This window comes from Babylonia areolata, chromosome 9 (assembly GCF_041734735.1).
Source record: "Babylonia areolata isolate BAREFJ2019XMU chromosome 9, ASM4173473v1, whole genome shotgun sequence".
Taxonomy (NCBI): Eukaryota; Metazoa; Mollusca; class Gastropoda; order Neogastropoda; family Buccinidae; genus Babylonia; species Babylonia areolata.
The window spans coordinates 16,437,895-16,461,124 of record NC_134884.1 but is presented as its reverse complement, the minus strand read 5'-3'; the positions used below and the strand labels follow the sequence as shown (position 1 = coordinate 16,461,124).

Sequence of the window (23,230 nt, the reverse complement as noted above, 5' to 3'; positions counted from 1 at the left end):
GAAGAAATCCAACCTTGAAGCAAACATTTTGAAAAACTATCGACCAGTTTCTAATCTTCCATTCCTGTCCAAACTCCTTGAAAAAGCTGTCCTGAAGCAGCTCAACAATCACCTTTGTTTCAACAATCTCATCCACCCATTTCAGTCTGCCTATTGTGCTGACCACAGCACCAAAACCACTCTCCTCCACATCCTGAATAACCTACTGCTAGCATCCGACTCAGGACAGATCTCACTTCTCACTCTTCTCGACTTGTCAGCCGCCTTTAACACGATAGACCATTCAATCTTTCTTTCCCATCTTCATTTTACATTGGTACCAACGGCACTGTTCTAAACTGGTTCAAATCTTATCTCACTGATCGATTCCAGTCTGTCATTGTTGATAATTTCCAGTCTGAACCCGTTCAAATTGAACATGGAGTCCCACAGGGATCTGTTTTAGGCCCAGTGCTCTTCACACTGTACACTGCTCCTCTCGCTGAAATTATTAACCGCCATAATGTCGGTCATCATTCTTATGCTGATGACACTCATCCAGAAGAGTGATACACCTGAAAAACTGTTGTCGCTCTTGCAAGAAACATCTAACTGCTTCCTGGATATTCAAAATAAGGATGACTCTAAATAAGTTACAATTGAACGCGGACAAAACTGAAGCAATGATCATAGGAACTAAACAAAAACCCTCTTCCATTACAACTAATACAATCAAACTTGGCAGTATATCCATCCCTCTGTCCAGTTCAGTCAGGAACCTCGGCGTTGTCCTTGACAACACACTGTCCATGCAAAAATTTATCAATCAGACATGTCAATCCTGCTACTGTCAACTGCGGCGCACCAGTTCCATCCGGAAATATCTGTCCATTGACGTAACATCTAGACTTGTCGTTTCTCTCATTCTCTCTCGCCTTGACTACTGTAACTCTCTATTGTCTGGTTTGCCTGCTTCATCCATTCTGTCCCTTCAGTGCATACAAAATTCTGCTGCCCGATTCGTCCTCAGAAAGAAAAGATCTGAGCACATCACTCCTCTTTTGCAACATTTCTACTGGCTACCTGTCTCACACCGAATAAAGTACAAGATCAGCACTCTATGCTACAAATGTATTCATAAATCAGCCCCTTCCTATCTCTGTGGCTGCCTTCACCTCTACACTCCATCTCGCTAGGTCAGGTCAGGTCATTAGATCTGCTACTGGTAACCTGTAATCCAGTACAACCTGTTCAGGGTCGGGTTGCCGGCGACTAAACCGGCACTCCCACCGCTCCCTTCCGGGACTGGTGAGGCGGGTGGCTAGACACCCTTATGGAGATCCATAAAAGGGCGTTGGCTCAGGAGAGCCACCGACGGCCATCTAGCTCCACCGTGCTGTGTGCATGCCACACGCAGTTGGCCCCCGGGGTGTGTCTACCCATGCATGCGAAGTCTGGATCTGGCAGAATCTGCGGAAGAAACCTATCGGTTCAACGGAGAGGAAGGCGGTTACAGCAACGCACTGTGGAGTGCAGAGAGCAAGATGAGACACCGAAAGGATATCTTGGTCATCCACTGCATCCGTGCTCATCCTCCAGTCGTCTCGACTTAGTCTTGCCACTGGAAATTGGTGGACCCGGACGAGAGAGTGAGGTTGACGTTGCGCAACTCCTCTTCACTTTAAACAAACTCATCGCGCAAGTCATCAGTCATCCAAAATGACCTTTCATCCTTCATCATTTCATCACCCCCAAGTCCTGTGGCGACAGGCGAGCGACGAAACGACAGGTGTGGGTACACTGGCAGTCGCAGCCGCAGACCTGCACGCAGACGGCTCAGGCCATAGGGTCGTTCTTCGTCGACAGGAGCAGCGATGGAGCTCGGCAGCCGTCTGAGCGTCTGAGCAGCCCTCTTTAGGAATGCACTGCTCACCTCCCTGGCATGAGGAAGGGGCAGGACGTCATGGATGCACCCTCGCTCAAAGCATTGGCATCTCATTGATTATGTCATCGTCAGGAAAAGGGATAGGCAAGATGTACGTGTAACAAAGACCATGTGCGGCGCCGAGTGTTGGACAGACCATCGCCTTGTAGTCTCGAAGCTGAATATTCGAATCCAGCCCAAGAGACGCCCCCAAGGCCAGAAGGCTCCAAAACGGCTTAACATCCCTAAGCTGAAAAACATCACCATCAAACAGTCCTTTGTGGAGCTGCTGGAAGATCGTCTGAAATCCGCCTCTCTGGACAACCAGAATGTGGAGTCTGACTGGAGGACCCTGCGTGAGCTGATCTATAGTACAGCTTCAGAGACCCTGGGACCCATGACCAGAAAGCACAAAGACTGGTTTGATGAAAACTGTGATGAAATCAAGCATCTTCTGGATGAGAAACGCCATCTGCATCAAGTCTACCTGAGCAACCCAAAGTCCACATCAAAAAAGGATGCGTACGATGCCATCTGCAGGACTGTTCAGCAAAAGTTACGCCAGATGCAGGATAAGTGGCTGAGTGACAAAGCTGATGAGATCCAGGGATATGCTGACAGGCACGATATGAAGAGGTTCTATGATGTCTTAAAAGAAGTCTACGGCCCCACATCCTTAGGATCATCCCCCCTCCTCAGTGCAGATGGGAATACCTTGATCACCGAGAAGGAGAAAATTCTCGAACGCTGGGCTGAGCACTTCAACAGTGTCTTAAATCGCCCTTCCTTCATAAATGATGAAGCCAGAGACCGTCTCCCACAAGTCACCATCAACGAAGCACTGGACGATCCGCCAACACCTCTTGAGACCCAGAAAGCAATCCGTCTGCTATCCAGTGGCAAAGCACCTGGCTCAGACTCCATACCAGCAGAGGTCTACAAGGATGGAGGCACTGTGCTGACTGAGAAGCTCCATCAGCTGTACTCACTCATGTGGAAAGAAGAGACGATCCCCCAGGATTTCAAAGATGCATCTATCATTCACTTGTACAAGCGAAAGGGGAACCGGCAAGCCTGTGATAACCATCGGGGCATTTCCTTGCTCTCCATCGCAGGCAAGATACTTGCCAGGATCCTACTAAACCGCCTCACAGCACACCTTGACCAAGGTCATTTGCCTGAGAGCCAATGTGGATTCCGGAAAGAGCGCGGAACCACCGACATGGTGTTTGCTGCAAGGCAGCTGCAAGAGAAATGTCAGGAGCAAAATGCTGATCTGTTCTCCACCTATGTTGACCTCACTAAGGCCTTCGACACCGTGAGTAGAGAGGGACTGTGGAAGATCATGGCCAAGTACGGATGCCCTCGGAAATTTATTTCCTTGGTCAGCCAATTCCATGAAGGCATGCAGGCTCGAGTCCAGGACAATGGCGAAACATCTGCTCCTTTTGCTGTCACAAATGGTGTCAAGCAAGGCTGCGTCCTGGCTCCAACGCTGTTCAGCCTCATGTTCTCTGCAATGCTTACTGATGCCTTCAGAGATGGCGATGTTGGAATCGGCCTAAAGTACCGAACAGATGGCAAGCTGTTTAACCTCAGAAGGCTTCAAGCAAAAACGAAGGTCATGACAGACATCATCAGAGACTTTTTGTTTGCTGATGGTTGTGCCCTCAACGCTGGATCTGAAGCTGACATGCAACTCAGCGTCGACAAGTTTGCCACTGCCAGCAGGAACTTCGGCCTTACCATCAGCACGAGGAAAACCGAAGTTCTCCATCAGCCAGCCCCAGGGGAACCCTACGTTGAGCCCAACATCACAGTCAACGGTCAGAGACTCAGTGCGGTGGAGCGGTTCACATACCTTGGCAGCACACTGTCACGAAATGAGACAATCGACGATGAAGTGAACGTCAGGATTGCAAGAGCAAGCGCAACTTTTGGTAGACTCAATGCAAATGTCTGGAACAGAAGAGGCATTAGTCTTGAGACCAAGCTAAAGGTCTACAGAGCAGTAGTTCTCCCCACACTACTGTACGCCTGCGAAACTTGGACAGTGTACCAACGACATGCCAAGAAGCTGAACCACTTCCACACAACATGCCTCAGGAAGCTACTGAACATCAAGTGGCAAGACAGGACCCCAGACACAGAGGTGCTCGCAAAAGCCACCCTTCCCAGCATCTTCACCATCCTGATGAAGTCCCAGCTTCGCTGGGCTGGACACGTGGCGCGCATGCCAGACCATCGGCTGCCCAAAAGGCTCTTCTATGGCGAGCTGCAACAAGGGAAGAGATCACACGGAGGTCAGAAGAAGCGCTTCAGAGATACTCTGAAAGTCTCTCTGAAAGCGTTTGATATCAACCCTGACTCCTGGGAGGAATTTACAGTGGACCGTGACAAATGGCGCGCTGCTGTGCACAAAGGCGCCAAGTTGTGCGAGGCCAACAGGACTGCTGCAGCTGTTCAGAAGAGGCAGGCCAGAAAGTCACGGGCAAACAAGCTCCCTGACAATGGTATGCCTGTCTTTGTCTGCCCCAACTGTCAGCGAACATTTCGTGCGCAGATTGGACTATTCAGCCATCTGCGCATTCACAGATAGATTCATGAGCATCCTCCCCCCCCACCCCACCACCACCCTCCCCCCATTCCCCAGCTGGATGACAACGATGGTCATCATCGATCTCGATGGACACACCACCACCATCTCGCTCACTACGATCAGCTTCGGATTCACTCCACTTACGCATACCCAGATTCAAACTCTCGACTGTTGGCCGCCGTTCTTTCTCTGTCTCTGGACCTTGCAATTGGAATGAACTTCCTCTTTCGCTTCGTCAAGTCTCCACACTCAGCTCTTTCAAGTCTGGCCTTAAAACCCACCTCTTCCCAAAATAGCCTCCCTTCCCTGCCTCTTCCTTGTCTTTAGTTTCTCCAGTTTTAGAGTTATGCGTGCGTGAGAATGGCTGGTGCGAAAGCGCTTAGATTTGTCTATGCACAAGATTCAGCGCTAAATAAGTACCATTATTATTATTATTATTATTATTATTATTAACAGGCATCATCGTATTTCGAAAATCAAAGATCTGATGCCGCTGTCAGGCGGAAGCGATCTTAGATTCATGTAAAATTTATGTAGAGTTGATGTGCGAGAGCTTTGTGATTTTATGTTAGAAAACAGAAATGATGTATCACGCGAGCAGTCACGTGATGGGCAGCCGGGTTTATACGTAGATCATGCATCTGTTGCTTTCTCTCTCTCTCTCTTCAGCAGATGTAGTGTAGCGTATATGGGTCTATCCGCACACTCTGACACATTGAATCTGAAATTCGTGTGTGTGGATGTGGGATTGTGGGGGGTTGCATTCGTGCGTGCATGCGTGTGTGTGTGTGTGTGTGTGTGTGTGTCTGTGTTGTGTTCTGTTGTGTCCATGTATGTATGTGTGTGTGCAAGTGTGTGTGTGTGTGTGTGTATGTGTGCGCGCGCGCGCGTGTGTGTGCATGTATGCGTGTGTGCATTTGTGTATGTGTGTGTGTTTGTGTGTGCGTGCATTGTCTTCTGTTGTGTCCATGTATGGATGTATGTGTGTGTGTGTGTGCGTGCGTGCATGCATGCATGCATGCATGTGTGTGTGTGTGTGTGTCCACGTGCATGCGCGCGTGTGTGTAAGGATGAGGAAAGGCATTTCATGACCTCATGGTATCAGCAAAACATTGCGCTGTTTCGATGCTTCACTCAATCTCATGGACGTTCTTTCCCTTGTCATGAAAGAAAATCACAACAAAGGTCAGGGGAACAATGTCTTTTAATTGACTGATTTTTCTTTTTTAAGCACAAGTCATGAAATTTTTGGCATCCCTTACCACCCCCTTCACCCCGCCCCCCTCCCCCCCCCCGCACCTCCCCCCACACCACACACACACACATACCACCTACCCATCCCCCTACACCACCCCCAGAAATAACAGAAACGAGGAAATAAAATGATTCAGTATTGAAATCATGAGACCCACTTCTGCACCCGACTTTAAAAAGACCACAACAAAAGAAAATTCAACAACATAGTCACAAATTTCAATGACATCAAATGGCAAATGTTGTTTATTGCCTGAAAAACAAATATACGAGAATCGCAGTCATTCAATACAGATAGATCACTACAAAGAGAAAGATAACATGCGTCAATGTCGACTTAGAGTAAACCCCAAATAGGCCTACAATGATCACAGCCATACAGGTATAATCAGCACAGTGAAAGGCATGAAACAGCACACTATTATAATTAATGTGCAGTTCAAAAGTACCATCCACACATTATCATACTCTGACATACGTTCTATGGAGTATTATTAGTATTTATTTTGGAACGAAGATGAATTTTGGTCTGTTTGTCTTGAGTTCCCCAACTCTAAATGTTTTGATAACCTCGTCTGCCCTCAGTCAAATTGCGAAGCCATGCGAGGGGCGCCCAAAGGAATAAAGTCCCCGTAACGTTCACGTAAAAACACCACAGCAGTCCATCAAAGCCCGTGCTGTCGACAAAATAAGCGAAGCCACCAACTGCCGGAAGCGCTGAAAAAAACAACAAAAAGAGAAGATACTCCTCAAAATCAATATCACCCAGATCTGGTAACACTGCTAAACGAGGATTTTATCAACATCAGAATTTGAAACTGCTATCACTGGCGATATACCCTACCATTAAAGAGGAGAATTAATCAAGTGTGTCTGTGTTCCTCAATCTACATAATTTTTTTTTATGCCGTTGCGTGACTGGGTCCGTGCACGTATGTGTGAGTGGAGTGTAATCGTTGTTGCCTTTATGAAATGTATTTCATTTTAACCAAAGCATTATTTACCTGACAATTTTATTGTTTGACGAGTTTGAAAAGACGCTGCTGTTTATCCTCATGCTCCCGAGCATTGATTTGGATGTGTGAACACACAGGCATATATATATATATATATATTCTATTATGTTTTAAATTGTCAGCAGACAACTTCTCCCATAATGCTTTTATATCATATTTGCTTTTAATTAATGGAACATGTTGGATACTTTCAGCAGCATTGGTACTGGATATCACGCCATGGAAAAGTTATGTCTTCTTCTCCTTATCATTATTATTGACTCACTTGCGTAAACAAAGTGAGTCTATGTTATAACACAGTGTTCGGTTGTCTGTGTGTGTGTGTGTGTGTGTGTGTGTGTGTGTGTGTGTGTGTGTCTGTATGCATGTCTGTTGTAAACTTTAACATTGCCATTTTCTCTGGAAATACTTTGTCTGCCAATACCAAATTTGCATTAAACATATAGCTGCAAAAAATCTTCAGTCGCACCAGTAATAGGTTGTAAGTCTTCCGAATTAACCGTTTTTCCGGATCATTAACGGTCTATTTCGGTGAGGCTCGACTGTGGCGCTGTTAACATTGAACATTGCCGTTATCTTGAAAAAAACGTTGAATTGCATGAATCGTACATCTAATTGATGAGGAATAAATGTAGAACTGACCGGCACTTCTTTTTCTTGTTTTGTTTTTGTTTGTTTCTTTTCTTTTTTGTTGTTGTTGTTGTTATCAAAATTAACATAAACGCGACGAAACAGATCGAAATGATTATAAATTTAAAAAAAAACTAAAAAAACCTCAGTCAAGACTTCCAAAAGCACTCCCAAGATGGCACTGCGTACCCTCAGCTGGTACCGTGTCACTCGACGGGATATTAATTAATTTATTACTTACCTATTTATTTATCTATGTACCTTATATTACTTCATTTCATCTTATTTTTTCCCAGGGCCTGAATTGATCTGAACTTTCCGGCCTGAGTGCAGAACGCCTAAATTTACTTTATACTGATCTTCTCTTGAATAGATCTCGTCATTTAGTGTAAGGGATTAGAATCTGAACCGTCTCCTCCATGGAATGTTTTCGAACGAGTGTTGACGACAAAGACTATTGCATCGGCACTTTACGTCACTCGGCTGAGGGCTGAGCAGAGGATCCGTTATCATTTCTGTTTGCAAGTTAAAATAACAGCAGTTCGAGAATAAGGGCACCACACAGGTCTTTAGTATTGTTTGACTGTTATCGTTGTGTCGCTAAGATGCGCTTCTGGGCTGGTTGAAACTAGTTACTTATTTGAACGTCACAGTCAGTCACTGACGTAGAGTGTTGACGCAGAAATCTTACCGTCACCACTCACTGATCTTGTGTTTGGACACATAAATTATTCAAGGACTTTCTGAAGATGATAGGTTTTCTCATAGTATCAGAATTATCCAGTTTTTACTGCACTGTTTGAATGTATTAGGAATGTCCTTTGCTGTCACTATTTGGTTTTTACAGGTAAGCATTATTTATGATATGTTGTTGTTATTCCAAACGAAGTGATAGTCTTTCCATAGTTGTATGCATACATGTTCGTACTATCCACTTGCATTACTGACATGAACTTAAAACATTAATTTTGTTTGGGTCTTTTACAAGCACTGTATTCTTTTATTCTTTTCCTTCTAATTTCTTATAATATTGTACGAAAACAATAGAAAAGCGTTTGCAACTGGCCTCTATATGTTTCTGGCCTGTGTGAGGAGGTTTCCATCCTTTCACTTTCTATCCTGTTTCAATTCATTTAAATTCCATATATATATATATATATATATATCTGTGGTATATACATATACCACCCTGGTTCATGGCCGTTGATAAATGTGGCGTCGCCGACAGGATTGATCCAAGGATATTCTTCTAACATTTTAAGTCTTTGATCAATTTACCCCCAAATCAAAACCTAATCTAAACATAACCACCTCCCCCGTACCACTCAGTCGTTTACACACAAAACAGACTATAACATATATAAATCCATTCATGCAACTATCCATATACCTGACTGTACACATTGCATCACATGATGTGACAAAAAATCGCAGTACATTCCAATAAATGTCCCCAAAGTGCACTCAAAGAACCGTTACAGGGCCAAAATGTGTTATTGGTTATTAACACAAGTATCAGTTACACGCTCTTCATTTGCCTGTACAAACTCCCCGTGAGTGGAACCCGGTCATAGGGCCTAGCGGGAAAATGGTGGAGATTTTTCCTATCTGCCAGGTCAACAGATGTGCTGACCTGCCAGTGCCTGAACCCCCTTCATACAGAGTTTTTTTTTTTGTTTTTTTAAATAATACGCACGCTAAAAGATCTCATAATTCATGTCAGCGTTCGGTGGGTTATGGAAACAAGAACATACGCGGCATGTATCTCCCCCACCTCCCACCACCCCCGAAAACTGAGTATGACTGCCTACTTGGTGGGGGTAAAAACGGTCAAACACGTAAAAGCCCACGCAGGCATACGAGTGAATGTGGGAGTCGCAACCCACCTACGAAGAAGAAGACATAAAAAGGACTTGAATCAGCTTCGTATAAATGTGATGCAGTTTTACGAAAACTTTAATGATAATTCAACACAAGGCACAAATCGATGGCACAACATCCCCAGTGTATACTTACTGGCGAAGGAGGTCAGAAGCATGATCACACAAGCGCCTCCAAAGCTAGGCCTGAAGAGCAGAGGGAAGCAGAGAAGCAGGCCCGTCGCTGCGCATGTCAGACTGATGCACTCCAGAACTTGCGGTACTTTGATCCAGTCTGGAAAGAAAATCATTTCAAACCAATCAGCCGGTCTTCTTCTACTTCATTTTACTGTGGCATTGAAAAGACTAACAAAAAAAAACAACACACACCCTTAAGATGATGCGCGCAAGCAAAACAAAAAACAAAACAGAACCACTTTGAGTTGCGATGAAGGGTACGGACTGCAAGATACAAGAACACTTTATTATCTCTAAAAAAGGAATTTGGTGACACGTTTGCTGAAAAAACCCATAAAACACAAAAAGACAACAAAAAAAACAACAAAAACAAACAAACAAAAAAAACCAAACATACAAAAAACCCCAAAACAAACAAAAACAAACAAAAACAAAAACCAAAAACAAAATAAAAACAACAACAAAAAAAACAAACCCCAACAAACAAAGAAACAAACAAAAAAACTAACAACATATGTTTATTAAAGGCGTAAGTTTTACTTCTACGGGAGAAACAAAAAAACACCAATAACAAATATAAAATATACACTACAACAATATGTCCTCTGGATGCGATGATGAACCGACGTCCCGTGTGCAGGATGCACTTTGCGCGCGTAAAATAACTCATGGCAACAATAGGGGTTATTCTTGGCTAAACCCTGCAGAAAAACCCACTTTTGTAAAACAAAAGCACTTGTAGACAGAGAGAAAAAAAAGAAGAAATGGATGGCGCTGCACTGTGGCGATGAGCTTTCCCCGGGGAGAACAGCCCGGATTTCACTAAGAGAAAATCTGTTATGACAGAAGGAAATGTGAAACAATGCTTAACGATACAAAAAGATACTTTACGGTGTAATATAATACAGTGCAATACAATACAATATGATGCGATACGATACGATACAATACAATATGATGAGATACGATACGATACAATAGAATATGACGCGATACGATACGATACAATACAATATGATAGGATAGGATACAATACAATATGATGCGATACGATACGATACAATACAATATGATACAATAGGATACGATACGATACAATACAATACGATACGATACGATTCGATACAATACCCGATATGTTCGGTATATCGTTTGTGCTGAAGCAGACATCCCAATCGCCATCGACCACACACGCCTTCCATAGCCCCATGTGTACCGACTGGTCATCCACGTCCTGATATTGGTACCAGTAGGGCGCCGCCACGGTGGCTGCCAGCAACGAAGTTCCGATCACCAGAAAGGGGATGAAGCAGATGATGAGCAACCTCGCAGGCGAAGCGTCGCTGTCAGGCATGCTGAGTTCCTTCCTTCAGGCTGCAGTGGAACGCGCTCCCTTGGATCTGTAGAGGAGAGGCGGATGGTGGGTGTGGAGTTGCTGAGGGGGGTTAGCTGCTTGGAGAAGTCGGCACTATGGTAGCGTCCTGGATCGAGTTGATTCTTTAAAAAGAAATCTCTAAAGAAAGTTTGCGTTCGTCAAGCCTGTTTTCTTCTTTCCCCCTGTTCTGCTCTTGACATCAATGTGACCGGCTCACAATGGTCCTTTCGTCGTCTGGATAGCGCGTTGATGGCCTATGTCAAAACATTGGGTCCAGGCTCTGCCAGGTGTTCACGAACGTACTGTATTTTCAGGGCAGTGATGCGACTTTTATAACCCAATGACTCCATATATGTGAGTTGAGACCTTGAAATAAAAACAGATGATCACAATGCTTTTTTGTTTGTTTGTTTGTTTGTTTTGTTTTGAAAGTACAACCGGGTCATTTGGACCTCCCCGTGCCACTTAACCAACTTAGCTGATTATTCGCTGAAAGAGGAAACAGTCGCGTGCTTTGATGCCTGGCACAGCACAATAAGTTCACAAAATTAAAGTGATAATGACCTTGTGTCTGTTATCAACAGTAATGCACATGGCAGGACCGTCACCCTGCTCTTCAACACTTGTTGTTTAGGATTGTAATTTATTATCAATTGTTGTTTAGGATTGTAATTTATTATCAATATCGTTTCTGACCTTTATAGCTTACGAAATACGCCCCTCTCCCTGTCACATGTCCAGTCATAGTCCTTTGCCAAGCAGAGCACGATAACGGAGCAGATCAAGGAATGCTGTCAATAACATTCCGAGCGAGCTTACAGTGAACAATACAAGCAGTAGTGTAGATAGCTGAAAGTCAGGCCAAAGCCCAGAAAGAGATCATTATTGTAATGATGATTTTGGGGTGAGTAATATTAAGGCGAATGAATTTTTCCTAAAATCTCTTTTCTTCGTTATTCTTTTGTACCCCTAGTGTAGGTTTGTGGTCAATATGAAATGGACCAGACCTTGCATCTTGGATAGGCAAATCTAATTTTGATTTTCTGATTCAGTCCCCAAAACCCTATTCCCGACCCCTGATTTTTTTTTTTTTTTTTTTTTTTTTTTTGTCCCGGAGTGAAAGTCTCAGAGATTGTGTATGGTCGTCTGTGTGGTGGCATAGTAATTCTGGTCAGAAAAAAAAGAGTAAATACGTAGAGCAAGTGCCTTTAGTGTTAGACAACATTATTGCTCTGAACATTTCAAGCAGATTATTATGTCTGGACAATGATTGTGTGTTTATTGGTACGCATAGTATTTCAGAGCAAGAAACTGAATATTTCTTTTTTGTATTTTGTATGCATGAATGCACAAGTACAGCAGTGCTGCTTAACATTTATCAAGCAAAACACTTGAAGAAGTCAGAAAGAAACACAGAGTTCCAAATTACAGGTGGCAAACGAAGAAAGAGTTCCAAGTGACAGGGGGCAAAACGCCCAGTGAAGGAGCATAAGGCCCACTGGTAGACGTCTTGTCCCAACACCTTGTAGGCGTTTTGCCCCAGTTTGAAAACACTTAGAGTATAGAATTTCCAGGAAAAAGCAAAGGAGACAAATCGGTTTCAACGCTACGATCCATCAGCTGACATATTCCTTTCACAGAAAAATATTATCGAATTTTGTTTTGAACGAAGAACAGACACTGGCATCGAATTTACATTAACATGGGTTTTACAGAAATCAAGGTGAAAACAATCAAATGCACGTGGAAAACATATCTGGCTACTGAGTGGCCTCCGTTTTGGTGTGCATTTTCCCGGCTGTCAAGCAGAAACAGTAAAAGTGTCACTGACTGGTTGTGTCACACGATCTCCGATATTTTGGGGTTGGGCGTTCGACCCCGACTGGGCTTCTTGCCCCGAATTACCCTATTTGCCACCCGAGAAGTAAAAGTATTATCGAGATACTGATATCTATAATGGTGTAACGATGCTTGAAGACTGTATGCTGAGTATCAATAGTCGTTATGTATGATGAGGTACCCATTGCTGGGTGTGGCGACCGTAATTCAAGAACCGCTTCCGGGAATTCATGTGTATCCAGTGATCCCATTAATGACCTAAATGACATGGACAATACGGGTGGATGTGTTGATGACGACGCTGGTTACAATGCGAGGTTAGCAAAGGATTGATGTGTGTGTGTGTGTGTGTGTGTGTGTGTGTGTGTGTGAATAAGGTTTTCTTGTTATCATGTTAGTTCCATTTTCCCCCTCTCACCAAATTTAGTTTGTACCAATGATAGCGATACCTGCGAAATGTGTGTGATGAAATCCGCTTATCCATTGTCAATGGCCTTAAACTATTCAATTTTTCGAGTGATTTTACATATGTGCCGCCGAATGGTTGTAGTCTGATTTTTTTTTTTTTTTTTGTGTGTGTGTGTGTGTGGTCATTTTGTTTACTGAGCAAGTGTAGGCAGTTCAAAATTGTACCTATTGTTGAATCCAAGCACGCAGCTGTCTAGTTGTCACTTTCATGTGCTCAGTTTCAGACTGATGCTTCTTCTGACAATCAGTCATCCTTTTCTTTTTCCAAATATAAATGGGACCCTGAGAAAATGATTCATATTGTGATGTCATGTGTTCAGACCATATCGCTGCTCTTATTGATGAAGCTTCACGTTTGATTGAATTTGATATTGATCGTGCTTTTGTTTTGAAGTTGTGCGTGAATGCATGTTGAAAACTGTTTTTATCGGGATGAGAAGAGACGAGTTTGGTTTGATTTGAATACAGGCAAAGCAGAACATTCTTAAAACTACATTTGAGAAATGTTTACAGATCAAACAGAGTAGAAGTAAGAGTTTTCAGTTTCAGTTTCAGTAGCTCAAGGAGGCGTCACTGCGTTCGGACAAATCCATATACGCTACACCACATCTGCCAAGCAGATGCCTGACCAAGAGCGTAACCCAACGCGCTTAGTCAGGCCTTGAAAAAAAGAAAAGAAAAAAGGTGAATGAATAATAGATAAGCTCACATAAATAAATAAATCATAATTATGATATAAAAAAGGTAGTAGTAATGATAATAATAATAAAATAATAATAATAATGAACAAATAAATAAAACAATGATGATAAATAAGCAAATAAATGTAAAACATGAAGACACACATTCACACATACACCCACACATGCATAACAGATATGCACCAAACATGCAGTTTCACAGATATGAAAGCACAGTCAAATACATATAAACCTAAGAAGTAAGAATGAATTCACACAAAAAGACGTGAATAAAAGGAATTACTTAGACAAAACAAAACAAAACACTCTCTCTCTCTCTCTCAAAAAGCAGGGAATTATAAAGACAGTTTCAGCTATGATTTACAAACTAACTTAAATGACCCAAAGAAATGTTGGAACAGTATTCGTTGAGTCAGACCGCGCTCGTCTTGTCAGTCCCCATTTCAAACAAGCAGTGGTTTAACCACTTTAAGGCTGTGTTTAGTTCTGACTCCACCAATGTGAATGAATCCATTGCTAAACCTGATGTAATATATGTCAACGCACCATCGGATGATTTACTGAACTGTCGTATATCCGAGTCTGAAATAGCCAGAAAAGGAGTCGTTGCTATCATAAGAACACTTTGGGCGATTGGAGAACATACCACTGGTATCTTAAAAAAAAGTTTTACTGTCAGATACAACCTGTGTTGACATATGGTGCCGAAATATTTGGAATTACAAAAAAAAAATCTAGAATTAATCGAAGGAGTGCATCTTTTCGCTTTGAACAAGTCTTCAGGCGTACATTCAAAAGCTCCCATACATTTGGTTTATGCTGAACTGGTAGGTTTCCATTGTATGTGATGACTTACGTTAAATGTGTTAAGTTTTGGTTACGTCTACAAAAAATAAGCAATGATTGGTTCCACAAGAAAGTATACAATATGTTACTACATCTGCACCGATGTCAGATTTGAATTGTCGCTTTTTACAGTATGATTCTGTTCCTGATGATAGAGAATAAATTATGTCCTTTTTGTCACACAGCCCTTGAAACAGAGTATCACTTTCTTTTGGTTTGTCCGGTTGATATGACTCCAGGAGAAGAACATTTACCTGCCAGATATTACAGAAATCCAACCTTGTTCAAATTTGCTGCTTTAATGTCCTGCGTATAAGAATGTGTAATAATGAAGTTGTCAATTTTTTTTTAATGCAAAGCCTTTATTTAGCATGGGATCAGAGTTTCTGAAATTGGACATGACTGGATGAGAATAGGTATGTATTCTGTTGCAATGTAGTGTGTTAATCAATATGTTTCGCGCGATTTGTAATTTTGTAAGTTTTGTCAGCTTGTCAGCTTCAATTTTTGCATTTCACTTATTATTTGTATTTGTATTTCCTTTTATCACAACAGATTTCTCTGTGTGAAATTCGGGCTGCTCTCCCCAGGGAGAACGCTTCGCTATACTACAGCGCCACCCATTTTTTTGTATTTTTTCCTGCGTGCAGTTTTATTTGTTTTTCCTATCGAAGTAGATTTTCCTACAGAATTTTGCAAGGAACAGCCCTTTTGTTGTCGTGGGTTCTTTTATGTGCGCTGAGTGCATGCTGCACATGGGACCTAGGTTTATCGTCTCATCCGAATGACTGCTGATATTGAACGTGAATCAGGAAATGTGATACGATTCAAAATCGATACCGCAGCCCAAGTCAATGTAATCCCAATAGAAAAAATACAAACTGTCACATTGTCTAGAAATCACATCTTGTAAAGAAGTCCAAATCAGCTAAACAGGTCAACCTCTGTAAGTCTCTGACAATGTAAACCTTCAAGGAAGTTATAAAGGTAACACGTATCAAGGATCCTTTTACATCGCCGAAACAGTTTTCCAATGTACAACAGGCATCCTGCAGCTACCACTCAGCAAAATCAGCATGTCTGTTGAATCCAATCCAGTGATAATGGATGAGATACACAAATAGCACGGTAAAGTCTTTTACTGGATCAGGAGCCCTTCACCATGGAATCAACATACATCTCAAACAAGATGCCATCCTGCCGGGTGCCACATGCACTAAAGGGGAGGCTGAAAAGAGAACCTCTCCTGCCCAGTCTAATCCCTTCCCTTCCCTTGGAAAATAGTGGGCACAAACCTCTTCAATGGAATAACAAACCATACACGGTGCCTGTTGTCGCTGCTTCGAGACTGACAGAATGCCCATCTGCTACGATCATCAGAAAAGTCTCGGTTCACTTCGTCCTCCACGGCATACTTGAGACTGTCATAGCGACAATGGTCCTCAATTTATATCTGAAGACTTCAAGACCTTCGCCTCAGCAGGGGATTTTCGTCACGTCACTTCCAGCCCAGGATACCCGCAGTCAAACGGCCTTGCTAAGAAAACAGTTCAGTAAAGACATCCGGCTTGAAAACTCCAAACGTGACAACCAAAGTCCCCTGCTCAGCATACTGGACTACCGCGGCAAACCCTTGGAAAATTTCGCGTGTCCAGCTCAATTACTTTTGGGGAGTTAACTGCGATAAGAAATCCCAACTACGAGCAAGCAGTTGAAGTCAAAGACAGTTGAGTATAGCCGCTTCGTACACAGGCGTGTGCAATTCCAGTCCTTTAAATTTTTTTTTAAAAACACAAAAAAACACGAAACAACAACAACAAAAACGACAGAAATGCACACCCTCTTCAACGAGTAAGCCTATGGCCGTGTACAAAGTTGGACTTGCCAAAGCAAATAGCTGGAGACCTACCACTGTCATCAACTGCTGTACTAAACCCTGATCATACACTGCACGAACAGATGATGGTGCAGTCAGCTGACGCTTCACGAGACTGTGATCGGCCCAAAGTCTCAATACACCTCCTTCCATTGCGACAACCCAGCATGCCGAATAACGCACCAGAGCATGTGTCAGAACCAGCCAGCAACACTGGACCTTTCAGTTTCAGTTTCTTAAGGAGGCGTCAACGCGTTTGGACAACTCCATATATGCTACACCACATCTGCTAGACAGGTGCTTGACAGCAGCATAACCCAACGCGTTTGTCAGGCCCTGAGGGCATACTTTTATGTTCTGTGTGCCTATCTGAGTGGATTTCTTTTACATAATTTTGTCAGAGGACAACACTTTTGTTGCCATGGGTTCTTTTCCAGTGCGCCAAAAGTGTGCTTCACACGGGACCGCGGTTTATCGTCTCATCAGCATAAATAGAGGCTCAGTTTGATTTTCCAGTCAAATTTGAGAGAAAGGGCGAGGGCGGGATTCGAACTCAGACCCTCACGGACAGGAAACGGCCAAGCAATGGATCGACCTAATCTGGGGACGCGAGATCTATTGATATAGATCATCATCGATGACTCTCTGCACATAAAATCTTAACATGTTTGTACAGTTTAACACAGTTATACAAACAATGATGGGGTGAGAGATGTGGTGGCTAGGAGAAAAATGAAAGGGGGAAAGGGAAAAGTAAAGGAGGTCGGGGCGAAAGAAAGAAAAAGACAGACTGATAGACAGACACAGAGGAAGAGAGACTGACAGAGGATGAGAGAGGCATGAACAGATTGTCAACAATAAATGCAATTTTGCTATTAACAATGGAGACAGGCACACACAGAGACAATCACAATGACAGTGACAATGACAAACTTTTTAATGTGCACTCAGCGTGACGCAAACACAAACACACACACACACACACACACACACACACACACACACACACACAGATGTTTAAATACATTAAAGACATGGCATGACAAAAAAAATATGAAGACGAAAACGTGGGTAACGTGGGAGAGGGAGAGAGGCATATCTGATGAGCTATTGGTAAGGCCAGAAACAATAATGAAAATAATATACTGCAGTCATAAACAATTATAATGATAATAAATTGCAGTCATAAACCGCCAGTGTTGACAAGCAGGGTGACAGTCCCACCAGGACAGAGTGCTGCTGATAACAGACATTATCGCTTTGATTATCGATCAATTGTGCTGTTTCAGACATCAAGGCGCTCGACCACTTCCTCTTTCAGTAAGATATCAGCCAAGTCGGTTAAGTGGCGCCGAAAGGTCCAATATTATCCCAATAATTGTCATACAAATGTAGCCGTGTACCGAATGGTTACTCAAGGGTACGGACGGTACAAAAGAACTAACTAAATGATGATTTACTGAATAAAAGGATAGACAAGAATTCCCGCGCACAGGCCAAGAACATATAAAGGCCAGTTACAAATGGGGTTTTCTATTGTTTTATTTACAATAGTTATTACATGAGAAAAAGAGCTAAGAAGATATACAAAAAGAAGATATAAAAAGAGAAGACCTAAGAGAAGAAGACAGTGCCTGGAATGACACAAACAAATGTCATTAGCACAACATGTCGGCACAAGTGAATATTAAAGCACATGTATACATATTACATGGAAAGACTACCACTTAGTAATGCATATGTGTGAAGACCAAACACTGACATCAAATGACATTTCAAATACATTTAAATAGTGCAGTTAAATTGATTGAAGCTATGCTGATAGTGAAAGTACACTGACAGTATGCACTAGGTAAAGCTTATACTGTGTCAAAGTGACTCAAATGAATCAGTTTATCATGTAGCACTACACTGGAGTAAGCCGTATAGGAGAGAGCATGATAAGTAAATTACATTTAACAGACCGATACATATTGGGTGGTTTTAACCAATAACTGATACTAATCCAACACTATCTTGCAATCACCACAACAGAATACTATACACATCTTAGAGTACTGAGCACACTGTAGCAGTACAACTGATATCAGCATGTAAGATAATACCTGAATAATACTGGCAAACTGAGAGACCAGATAGTAAGTGAAGCACCATCATGGCTTAACCATTAAGTGGTGAATGAACTTACACAAGTTATCCGTTGCATCAAAGCCAAATATGAACAGAGCAAAGCTTGTACTCAACATTTAAATCGCCTCTGCTGAAGCGGGGATAAGTAACCATCGGTGACAGCAGATGAGAAAGAATGCGTCATATGCACTCACTAGAATATTCTCGAACAAACTATCAGCGTCCAGAGACGTCAATGACTGTGACGTTAAGAAGAATCAAATGGAACACTGCTCCAAGCATATGACGACATGGTGATTATTTAGATCAATCATAGCCGAGCTGTGACTAACATGTCAAAGCAATAACTGAACAAATAATTAACTGAACAAAGCAATAACTGAACATACTCATATGAACACAAGTACTGTGTCGGATAATACAATATACAAATCAACACATTCTGCACACTAGTAGCCCACTTACAGCGATACGTAGCGAAATGTTAGCCGTTGTGAGAACACACACTCACACTGTTACTATGTTTTCAAGGTCTCGGAGAAGCGATAACGACAATACAATATAAACCCACACACATCTGGAGTCATGTGAACCAGTCACCCTGACGGCTGGAATCAATAGCAGAGCAAGATAGAAGAAGACAACGGGCTTGACGAACGCAGACTTTAAGGGATTTTGTTCAGAATAAAATCCGTAAGGTAGCTGTGTACGAACTGAAGTTTTTAAACAAAGCTGATACACGAAAGAAAGGTTTGAAAACAAAGCAGACGTGTGAGATAGATAAAAGTTGGACAACCAAAAAAGCGTTACTAATCAAACCGAAGAGAAACTTACCAAGCAGCCAACGAAACCAACCAACCAACCTACCAACCTACCAACGACCGACTTACTCGATCCAGGACGCCACCGTAGTGCTAACTTCTCCAAGCAGCTGACCCCCTCAGCAACTCCACACCCACTCTCCGCCTCTCCTCTGTAAACCCAAGGGAGCGAGTTCCACTGCAGCCTGAAGGAAGGAACTCAGCATGCCTGTCAATGACCCTAGGGTTGACAGGGTGTTAATCGCCTGCAACATCCCCTTCCTGTTGATCGGAACGTCGTTGCTGGCAGCCTCAGTGGCGGCGCCCTACTGGTACCAATATCGGGACAGGGAGGGCCAGTCGGTACACATGGGGCTATTGGAGGCGTGTGTGGACACTGGCAACGATGGAGACGCTTGCTACAGCTTAGACGAATTGCCGGAGATGAGTGAGTATTGTATTGCATTCAATTGTATTACTTTTTTGTCATAACATATAACTATATCTTATATTATTTCTTTCTGTGAGATTCAGGCTGTTCCCCACGGATAGATCTCATCAACACAGTGCAGCGCCCCCCGTTCACTTGTTTTCCATTGTCTGTCTTGAAGTGCATTTTTTTATGCAATCAAAATGGGTTTTGCAGGGTTTTGCCAAGGACAATCTCAGCAGTTGACATGAGATCTTTTACGTGCCCAAAGTACATCCCGCACACGGGACGTCGGTTCTTCGACATATGTGGAAGACTTATTGTAATGTACTTTTGTCGTTGTTATTTTTTTTCTGAAGATGTAAAAGTTATGCATTCAAAAAAGATAATCATGTAGGTGTTTGTTTTGTCTTCAGCAAATGTGTCAACAAGTTCTCTTTTAAAGACAATAAAGTGTTCTTGTATCTTGCTGTCACTGTCCTTCATCACAACTTAAAGTTGTGTTTTTTTCTTTCTTCGTTTTTTGTTTGTTTGTTTGTTGTTGTTGTTGTTTGTTGTTGTTTTTGTTTTGTTTTGTTTTTTCGTTGTTTTTGTTTTTGGTCAGCTTGCACGCTTGTTCTCCAAGCGTCATCTTGAGGTGTCCAAGAGTCAGCCCACTTTATAGTCTTCTCACAGCAGCAGTAAAGTAAAGTTGATGAAGACCGACTAACTGGTTTGAACAGATTTTCCTACCTGTTTTGTGAACAGGTTGGGTCAAAATACCGAAAGTTGTGGAGTGCATCAATCTGTCATGCGCAGTGGCGGGTCTGCTTCTCTGCTTCACTCTGCTCTCTACGTATTCACAGGACTCCTTATGCTGAACAGCCTTCTGATCTGCTTATGTGGTATGTAGTCACTGGGGATGTTGTACCACAGATCATATCTGACTGCAGTATTTCTTTTTACATTTTTCTTTCTGGTCCAACATTGTCAGCTTTGTAGTCATCGTACAAGTACATACGTTTCTCCCCCATTTGTCTGATCCACCTGTCTACCTAATACTATTTTCAAGAGGACTGGAAGAAAATGAAGTCTTCTTACTGGTTTACTGATGTCTAATAGTGCGGATGTCTTGATACCTCGTTGCTTGGTTTTGATTTTAAACAGAAATGACAGTTATCCTGACAAGAAAGAATACGAACAGCTGAGGCTGAAGATGTATACTCTCGGGATTTAAACTAAAGTTGCGGGCCCACTCTGATACCTCAGTGTTCATCGTGTGTGGCAGCCGAATGGATGAGACACTCATCTGCCAATACAGTATCCGTCAGGGTGTGGGTTCGATTCCCGCTTCGCCCTTTCTCCCAAGTTTGACTGGACACTCAAACTGAGCGTCTTGTCATTCAGGTGAGACGATAAACCGAGGTTCTGTGTGCAGCCCACACTCGGCGCATTGAAAAGGAAACCATGGCAACAAAAGTGTTGACCTCTGGAAAAGTTTTGAAGAAGAAATCCGCTCTGATAGGAACACAATTTGACACGCGTACACTCAAGGCCTGATTCTTGCGATGGGTTATGCTGCTGTTAAGCACCTGCCCAGCAGATGTAGTGTAACGTATATGGGTTTGTCCCAACGCAGTGATGCCTTCTTGAGAAACTGAAAATGAAACCGTACCACAGATTGTGCCTTGTATTGAGTTTTCCTGAAGATTCGTTAAACTGTATCAAATTATACGAAGTTGAAGCTGTGCTTTTATTTCTTCTTCTTCTTCATGGTCTGCGACTCCCACGTTCACTCTTTCACATGAATTTCTCTTATTGAGGTAATAAAGTATTCTGTATTCTGCATGCATGAGTGGACACACACACACACACACTCTCTCTCTTTCTCTCTCTGTCACACACACACACACACACACACACACACACACTCTCTCTCTCTCTCTCTCTCTCTCTCTCTCTGATGATTTACGTTTGTATTGTCAGGGTATGTCGCTGGCAAGAACACCTTCTATTCCTGATGTTGGTAAGATCCTAGTTTGGCAGTGTTAGAGCTCTGGAGATAATGATTTTGATGAGTAATTTTAATATTTTTGGTGTGTGTTTTTTTTTGTGCTTTTTTTTTCTTTTCTTTTTCTTTTTTTCAGTGATCCTGCTTATGGCTGGCAACCAGGTTTTTACGAAGGCCAGGAGCTTTAATGACCTGCTGTGGTGTTTTTACGTGAACCTGACTGGGATTCCGTTCCTTTCTTTGCCCGGCTGCATAATGGCCAAGTTATTCCAGAGCAGGGGACACAATGAAAATATTTAGAGCAGGGGAACTTAAAAAAAACAAAAAAAACCTAAATTTATCCTTCTTCCAAAATCGTCTGAATCAAACTACTATAAAAAAACAAAACAAAAAAAAACCCCAGCAACAATCAATACTTGATTATTTGACTCCATAGAAAGTATGCCAGAGTATAATGATGTGCCCGTGATACTGATGAACTGCGTGTTATCATATGTAATGTTTTATGATGATGATATGTTATGCCTTTCACTGTGATTATTGCGCGCGTACGACTGTGATCATTGTATTCGAGGTTTACTCAAAGTCGACATCGAAACATTTTAGCTCTCTCTTTCTCTCTTTGCATCTATCAATCTATATCGAATGACTGTAATTCTCGTATATATATATATATATATATATATATATATATATATATATATATATATATATATATATATATATATATATATACATACATACATCCATTTATTTTTTTAAATTCACTTTATTTCGAGGACAAGGTGAAAGCAGTCATCAGATATTGATAATGATGCAATGTTATAACAAATAATAAGCAATATAATCAGCATTGAATTGTTGACATTTTGCTTACGAAGTGTATATCAAGCAGCACAATGGAAAAATAACATGAACCATGTCATGATTTCCATTTAACACACAGAACCTCATATGTAGCAATTCATTCCATCTAGACAGCAATAGATTGAGGCATGATACAGCAAAATACACAGTTATGATATACCTTTTGCATACATATAGCGACACACACACGCATAGGCCTACATACAATTACGCCTGCGGCATCACTGCGCACCTTGAAATTTCACCACAATTTATTATGAGTTATTGTTTTCAAGAATTTCATAATATGGACATCATTTTATGTTAAAAGCCGTAATAAACAAATTCATGGTTGCCTCGGTAGTTTATCCACTGGAAATTATACAAATAATGAGGCCAGGAGACGATATGATTGGTATAAGGACAGGCCCGGCGCTTCCTTTTTTGAGGCAACCATGTATTTGTTCTGT

At 42.2% G+C, this 23,230-nt stretch overlaps 1 protein-coding gene across 1 annotated transcript; it reads right to left on the bottom strand.

The window, feature by feature from the left end:
* Positions 1-5,826: 5,826 nt before the first annotated feature.
* Positions 5,827-11,242, bottom strand: LOC143285752 (uncharacterized). Its single transcript, XM_076593166.1, has 3 exons — positions 10,591-11,242; positions 9,419-9,556; positions 5,827-6,473 (listed from the first exon to the last, which is right to left on the bottom strand). The coding sequence occupies exons 1-3, from the start codon at positions 10,811-10,813 to the stop codon at positions 6,310-6,312; spliced, it is 525 nt and encodes a 174-aa protein (XP_076449281.1). The 5' UTR covers positions 10,814-11,242; the 3' UTR covers positions 5,827-6,309.
* Positions 11,243-23,230: the final 11,988 nt, after the last annotated feature.